An 8,287-nucleotide genomic window follows, 5' to 3' on the forward strand; every position below is an offset into this window, starting at 1 on the left:
GATTTGCACATCAGCATGGCATTGACTCCACCGTATTGGCCTCGGTCTGTGCACAGTTGGGCCAATATGGCTAAAATAGCTTTTGGCCCAGTGTGGACTAGGCCAGTGGTTTTCAAAGTGGGGCCAGGGGGCGCCCGAGGGCCTCAACAATTTGGTGTGAAAAATAAATTACATGATTTTCTCTTTCTCACTCTCAGACAACCACACACACACACACACACACACACACACACACACACACACACACACACACACACACACAATCAATTCCTAATGTAATGTAATGTAAAGATGTAAGATGTAGTCATTTTTTATTTTTTTTATTTTTTTTTAAAAAGGGGGGTATATTCAAAAGTCTGTATTTTTAATGTGTTTTAAAGACATCTTGCAAAAGGGGGGCCTCGGTCAAATGTTAATGCCATTTGGGGGGCCTTGCCCTGGAAAAGTTTGGGAACCCCTGGACCAGGCCACAGTGGTCCTACATGGGGTTTGTGTGCGCATCCCAAAATTTGGGCTGTCTACAGAAAACCCATGTTGGTCCATTTTAGGATTTGTATGTTTTGGCACTTGCCCACACTACCTACAACTGTAACAGCTTTCTATCCACAAACTTTTTCACCATGTAGCATACATCCTTGAGCCTTTCCACTCAAATGAAATGAAATAGGGGGTGATTATTACTCTATTTTGCTTCCTAGTGAAAGAACAGTCCTCTTTTTTTTTCTTTTTTTTCAAATGCAAACTCCTAGATATTTGTCATAGTCTCCGCAATGGGAAGCACTTGACTAGTTAATAGATAATACCTAGACCGATCAATACGTGAACAATTAATGAATTTAGAACATTGTTATATTCATTTCCGCCGACAGAGGGAGCTGTTAGTCCTCAATTTCATTCATAGAGCACAGTTAACTGAGTCAGTGCTGTGTGATTAGAGCAAATCAGTCGTGTTTCAGGTTTAGATGGATAACAGCTCGACTCTGCTGCTTTGTTGATCCTGTAAGTAGCGTGTTTATTAAATATTTTGGACCTCTTTAACGTTTTGGTGGCCTTTTTGTTTTGCTGGGAGACGTTATACAAGTCTTACACTACCAGAATGAAACAGATGGGGGTTTGGAAATGTTTGTAAGCTTCTCTCATTTTCCCGTGAAAGCAGTGAAGTCTGTTACAGTTTATTATCATTATCATTATCATTATTATTATTATTATTATTATTAATTGATGTCTCGCGCGATATCCGTGACCAGCAGCAGGCGAGTCGAATAATCAGCTGTTAAAATGTGAAAACTGTCAGTTTTCTGATGTTTGGCGTAAACATGGTTTAAATAAATTAATATAGTAGGTTATATTATATGTATAAATGTTTAAATGTATCAAATATACACAGCACTTCAAATAAGATGGACATACTTCCGGAGTATTTGGACTTTAAGTGGTTCTTTTTTTGTATCTGAGCCACAATGTAAACAAACCTCTGGAAGTCGGTTTACAAATATATATTTTCACCCTTCACCCTTTTACTTTTGAACATTTTTAGCAAAAGGTCTAGAGAAGTGTCTTCAAACAAGTCCTAAGCGTGTCTGAAGTGGGGAAAAGGCGTTACCTGAAGTATACCTTCGAATCGATTAATCGAGTAATGATTAAACTCACCTGTGGACAGAGAGAGAGTTGTGCTTTTGTTCCTGTTGTGAATGCACTGTACTTTTAAATAATTTGAAGAGTTTGACAATCATTTGACAAGCTGTATCGTGGTTTACAGTGTGTATAGTAACTGCTTACTTCTTCAAGAATGACACTAAAGAATATATTGCAACACAATAGAAACCATCACAGAACTTCTAATGGTTTCCACTACAAATATCATTACAAACCATCGCCTAACCATTAAAACCATTACCATTATTGGTCGTTAATGGTATCCACTAGACATAGCATGCCACCAATAGAACGCAACAAATTACCTGTAGAGACCCCAGTTGGTACCAGTAGAGAAACCAATTCAATTCCCATTATGGGAATTCCCCCCTAATGGTTTCCACTAGAAATACCATTACAAACCATTGCCTAATCATTAAAACCATTATTATTATTGGTCCTTAATGGTATCCACAAGACATAACATCCCATCAATAGGTAACAAATTACCAGTAGAGACCCCAGTTGGTACCAGTAGAGAAACCAATTCAATTCCCATTATAACTATTAAAACCATTATAAATTCTATGAGGTTTTCGTTTGTTTGTTTATTTGTTTGTCTCTTTTTGTTTTTCAGCAGGCGTGCGCACACAATTTGGGATATATATATATATATATATATATATATATAATTTAGCACAATTCTAACAGATATGAAAATTGCATATCATTGAATACAGGCCTGGGACACGTTCTGGAGAAAAATGATTTCCATGGACAACCTTATGATCACAGTACAGATTTAATTCTAAGAACATTAACGCAAATATGTACCTTTTTATCTCAACTTGTGTTTTCTTCCTGAACATGTTTTTTCTGAACATTGTATATCATACTAATCACATAGTTCTATTAAAAGTTCAGTTATGGTTCAAAAGTATTTATAGATGTTTTTTTTTTGTTACTAGGGATTAGATTAACCAATTAGGCTTGTAACTCTGATAAATAATAATCATAACAACCTAGCTGATGCGACGAGTTGATATTACTTTCCACCACCCTAATATTAGTGGTTAGTACGTTTGCTTCGCATCACTGGGGTTGGGGGTTCGAATCCTGCCTCTGCCCTGTGGGCACGGAGTATGCATGTTCTTTCTGTGCTTCAGGGGTATTCCGGTTTCCTCCCCCAGTCCGAAGACATGCACTGTAGGCTGATTGGCATTTTCAAATTGTCCGTAGTGTGTCAATGTGTGTGCGATTGTGCTCCGTGATGGTTTGGCACCCTGTCCAACACCCCATGACCCTTCACAGACACTTAGGAATACCTGGGCCCCAATTGGGCAATGGCTTTTTTCTCATTTACAAGTCCCTTAAAACGTTGCAGCAACTTCCTTCTTTTTATCACAATATTCTGTCATAATGGTTCTAACCCCTCTGGACTGGAAAAGTGTTGTATGTCATATAGCGAATAAAATCCTAGTAATTCGAAAGTTGCATATTGTAAGCTACAATTAATAAAGGATTTGCTGTGTGATATCCTCGAGCTATCCTGTTTATTTGGTGCCACCAGTTTAAAGCAGTCCACTAGTTTAGAGCTATTAAATACACATAAGCTTGTGTTCAAGCTAGAAAGACTGTTGTTGCGTAAACTAACTTTATTTGACCACTTGTCTTTAATAACCCTTTGCGAGCCTTGCGAAAGAGAATGCCGCATTGTAAAAACCGAAGGCACAATTATCATAGCATTGTCGTCCTGTTAAAGTTGGGGAGAGTTCTTTTTGGAAAGTGCCACACACGGAGTGTTAAAGGGTCTGCAGAATAGGGGGAGGTAAAGTTAAATGCTCACACACGGAGCGAAAGGGGGCTGGGATGATTGATCAAGCTGTGCAAACCCAGCAGGGTCCCTTTTTTATGCAGAGGAAGGACTTAACCCAGATACACTCGCTGTATTTGGGCTGCTCTTGGGTCGTTTTAACAGGATCATGTTCTTAGCATTATTAGAAGAGGCACAGAACGTAATGCTTTAACCTTCACCTCATGATTTGAGAAATACGATGACTCGTTTCGTCTGCTTGGTGGACAGTCGTGAACTATTCCTTGTCTTCCCTGTGCTTTTCTTACTTTTTTTTTTTTTTGCCAGCTATTTACAGTTCAACATGCACGGCCTTAATTAGAGCACAGGCTCGAGCGCGGCCTTGGAAGATGTGTTCCAGATGTGAGCTGGAATGCCGAAAAGGTTTGTGAAGAAAAAGAATCGGCACTCCGCAGGGGTGCACTGGAGAAACTCGAGTCAGTGAAAACTCTCGACAGGATAGGGGGGGGGTTTGACAGAACAAAATGGAGAGGGGCCTCACACTGAGTCCAGTGGGACACCATCACCCCAAGATTTCGAATGGAAATGATGTTGTATGCTGTTTGTATGGAATTTCACAGAAGCCCTCATTTTAAAAAAATGTCATCGCTTTGCTATCAAATATCATGTCTGAATAGGTGTGAATATTCTTTGGTGATGCCAAACCTATTTATTATGTATCCATCTATGCTGTTTGGCCTTCTTGTATATTTTGGGTGAATGATGTAATCGAACAATAAAGACAAAGTCTGCTCAGTACCTTGAAGGGTGTCTTATAGTTTATTCTTGGACATCAGAGAAATGCACGTCTGAATAAAAGCACATATGGATTTTTTTAAAAAAATTTTTTGGAGGTGGGGGAAACCTTCCAGGAAATACCAACCTTTTTTTTTCTCAAAGGCAGAGCTGACCGACATTCCACCAAGCTGAAAAATGTGGTTGCAGGACATATATACTTAAGATTCATTGAAATTCAGGTGCTCAATCCATGTTGGCCAGATGTCTTCGGGAAGAAAGAGGAGACGTGTAAGCCATCCCGGATCACTTTTCTGTTCTACATTCTCTCTTAATGTAATTGGTGAGCGTAAGGAGGATACGAGGAGAATTTCGACTTCATTTGGAGTCGTCAAGAGTTAAGCCCGAGGAGGCCGAAGAATATCTGTGCTGTTATTTGTAAGGAGTAGAGACTTGTATTTTGTGGCCTACATATTATTTTTCCTAGTAAACAAGCAGAGTTGGACAACTGCCTAGAAGATCTGGTCACTTCAGTCCAAGTTGGTGCCAGAAATCCCTCTCAGTCTGGGAAAATGGAGCAAGACGTTTAAACAGACAACGAAAACAAAGATGGAAAGCCCGACTCGTCAGGTATGCGGTTCCAGTTAGCGTCAGAAGGAACCTTCAGATTCTTTGATGACTGAATTTTCACATTGTTTTCACTCGTGAGAAATGAAACCGACAGTTTGATGCATTAGGGACCTGTGCGCTGGCGGTGTTCTCACAGTTTTGGGAGGATCGAATGGTTTTATAGCCAGGACGCTGGTGTCTCTCCCCCACCTAATTAACACAGAGCTGCCTCGCAGACTCCGCTTTAAACTGCTCGGTTAAAACAATAGCAGCGGGCTGTGGGGATTAGGTGACGGCGCTAGTGGGTGGAGAGAAAGAGGAAGAGAGAGAGAGAAAGAAAGAGAGGGAGAGGGAGCATGCTCACTGTCTGGGAGGCAGCTTACTGGAGTACACTTCTACCTTGCCCTACAAGGATATTGCATTCTTTGTGAAGAGAGATTCCTCTCAAACTGATCTCTCATCCCTATTGTCCTAGATTATGCATGTAAATGGGATTAATAATCCGGCAAGGCAGATTTGAGATTTGAGTGCCATTTTATTTTGACATCCAAAAGGTTTTTTTTTTTAAATTATTATTATTATTTTATACAAAGGATGCAATAAGGATAACTCCTGTGTCTTGTGGTTTGGCATACTTCGACACCATGGCTACATTTTACAGCTGCCTGCGAGGAAAGAAGTAAGTTTCTCACATTAAAGGGACTAAGCAGAGCCTGCATTTATTTATTTATTTATTTATTTATTTATTTATTTATTTGTTTATTTGTGTGAGTGCCTGTCTGGTCTAGTGGTTATCCTGGAAGTGTAGATCATCTTGACTGAACGTGCTTGCATCTGATTTCATACCTAGCTGTATATGAATATTCCTTTTTTTTATTAAATTTTTTTTTATGTATTTACAAGTGGGTCACTGAGTAACGATTCTTTCAGCAGGAAGATTAGAGAACCCTATTCGAAGATGAGCCCCCAAACACGTATTTGTGTAGAAGAGTGCGTCCGCTGTGTGCTATATCGGAGCCGTGGTTTAATTAGTTCAATAAGGGACTCTTTCAGACTTTTATCTAACGGACTTGTGGTGCGACAAACAAAAACAACACTGTTCTTCAGTCATGCTCAGTAGCCAGACCGCTCTGAGAGAAAGTCTTGTTTATCAGACTGAAAGCATGTCTCTGCTTATCACTTGTTTCTGCAGATCAGTTGTTTTTGTTGCAGTGCCTGGAAGAACAGGCGCTGAAAAGTTTGGCCTCCTGTTGCTAATTCCTTTGAGCGTTCTTTGACTTAGGTGTGAACTGACTCTCTGCTTCTCACCCTCTGCCTTACCTCCTGCCTTTTATGGTCCTCGTAAAGTTGTTTGACTGTCCCACATCATGCCCAGTTTGGCACAGAGCTGTAGAAAACATCTTCTGGAACAACGTGAAGGCTCCTCAGTGTTAGCATCTGCACTGTATCAGTGCTGAGTTTGTTGATGTTTTTCCATCACGAGTTTGAACTTGGTGGCATGACGAGCAGCTCCAAAACCTCATCCAAGTGGACCTGGTGGTTCTAATGTAACCTTGTAGAAGAGACAAGGCAAGGACCAACAGAATATGGTTTATTAAGACCGCACATGACTTTGAAAAGTGTGTGTGTGGGGGGGGGGGGGGGGGGGGCTTTTCTTCTTTGTTTTCCTGTGGTCAAATGGCTGGTCGATGGTTTCATGTCCAACATAGTAACACTTAGTTTTGCAACCATTTGAAACACACATTTCATAGACTTCAATTTTCGAAACCAACCCGTGCCCCGTCTAAGTTGTTCATCCCACAAGATTTTTTTTTTCTTCAATAAAAAAAAAAAAAATACCCTCTACTCTCTTGATGTGGTATTCCAGTTGAGGTCGTATTTTTTCTGAATCCAACATCAGTGACCAACAATTCACTGGCAACCACACACACCACAACTCGTACAGAGTTTCAGGTTTCGATGCAGACAAGTAAACCTGACTGTTCAATAACGCCACCTGATTTTGTCGCACGTGATTCACGCCTTGCACGTGATCTGTAATTTGAAATGGCAAAACACTGCATAAAGCCTCCTAAATTATAGAGTAACAGCAGTAAGTTCAGGCTTGGAGGTGGCTAGTGAGCAAAAATGACATGGTTTGGCTTGGATATCCGAAAGGTCGCATGAGTTCTTGACATTTAACTGGTGGATTGAAGAGAAATGCTAACGCAGCAAACTGTAAAATGGAAGCTAGATAAGTTAGAGATTGTTTGTGCCTCTGGTGAGTGTATGTATGTATGTAGCTAGTACGGTTAGCTTGCTTTGCTAAACTGTCTATGAAGCCTAGCATGTAACATGTAAATCAAACAATCAATTTTAATACACTTTGATTAGTGCAACAGCTATAAGTGACGCGAGCACTTGCTCGTGTGAGTATAAGGGTAGAGAAGTCGATGTTAAATGAGAGATCTTTCGCAGATTTCTTGAAGGCCTTGGTATGTGCTCTACCATTTTTGTCCATTTCAGTCCTAGCATACTTGACTCCTCGATTTAAGCCATGTGATGGGGATGGCTGCAAATTTAGATAATGAGATCATGTAGCTTGCTACCAATTTACCCGATAGCGTTATCGGCTTTAGGTGTGCATTCTGAAGCAGATGCTGTGTGTTTTAAGCGCAATGACTCGGTGCAGCTGTGTAGAGTGTATGGAAAAGCTGTAATTGAATGTGTAACCGTACATAACAAAGCCGACTGTGTATCTGTGTGCATCTGAATGATTAGAAGAAGGGACTGCAATGACATATCCATAACTGTGTGAACAGAGATGGGTAGCAAGTTCAACCCAGTGATGAAGTGATGCTACAATGTGGAAACATTTATATTAGGGATCATTTATAGTTTACAGATCATTTCCAAGCAATGGAGTATGCTCTCTAGAGGATGTACACCGATCAGCCATAACTTTAAAACCACCTGCCTAATGTTGTGCAGGTCCCCCATGTGCGTCCAAAATAGCTCTGACCCATCTAGGAATCGCCTCCAGAAGACCTCTGAAGGTGTGCTGTGGTATCTGGCACCAAGACGTTAGCAGCAGATCCTTTAAGCCTTGTAAGCTGTGAGGTCGGGCCTCCAAGTATCGGACTTGTTTATCCAGCACATCCCATTTGGAGGCCGAGTCAACACACTGAACTCTTTGTCATGTTCCTCAAACCGTTGCTGAACCATTTTTGCAGTGTCGCTGGATGCTTTATTCTGCTGGAAGAGGCCACTGCTATTAGGGAATACCGTTGCCATGAAGGGGTGTATTTGGCCTGCAACAGTGTTTAGGTAGGTTGTAGGTGTCAAAGTAACATCCACATGAATGCCAGAACCCAAGGTTTCCAGCAGATCATTGCCCAGAGCATCACACTGCCTTCACCAGCTTGCCTTCTTCCCATAGTGCACCCTGGTGCCATCTCTTCCGCAGGTTAAGCAACG

General features: G+C 40.9%; 1 protein-coding gene across 3 annotated transcripts in view; it reads left to right on the forward strand.

The window, feature by feature from the left end:
- Positions 1-365: 365 nt before the first annotated feature.
- zgc:66433 (DUF4592 domain-containing protein) overlaps positions 366-8,287 on the forward strand; it is a 33,104-nt gene continuing 25,182 nt past the window's right edge. Inside the window, exon 1 of one of the 3 annotated variants that reach the window (XM_053682264.1) lies at positions 366-999. Coding sequence is in view for 1 of the 3 variants with exons in the window: in XM_053682261.1 (XP_053538236.1) it covers positions 5,476-5,510 (35 nt within the window). In the remaining 2 variants the exon portion in view is untranslated. Of the gene's footprint in view, positions 1,000-5,179; positions 5,511-8,287 lie in introns of those variants that run through there. The other 2 variants (XM_053682263.1, XM_053682261.1) reach the window with 2 other exon arrangements.

The sequence above is a fragment of the Ictalurus punctatus genome, chromosome 8 (assembly GCF_001660625.3).
Source record: "Ictalurus punctatus breed USDA103 chromosome 8, Coco_2.0, whole genome shotgun sequence".
NCBI classification, from domain to species: domain Eukaryota; kingdom Metazoa; phylum Chordata; class Actinopteri; order Siluriformes; family Ictaluridae; genus Ictalurus; species Ictalurus punctatus.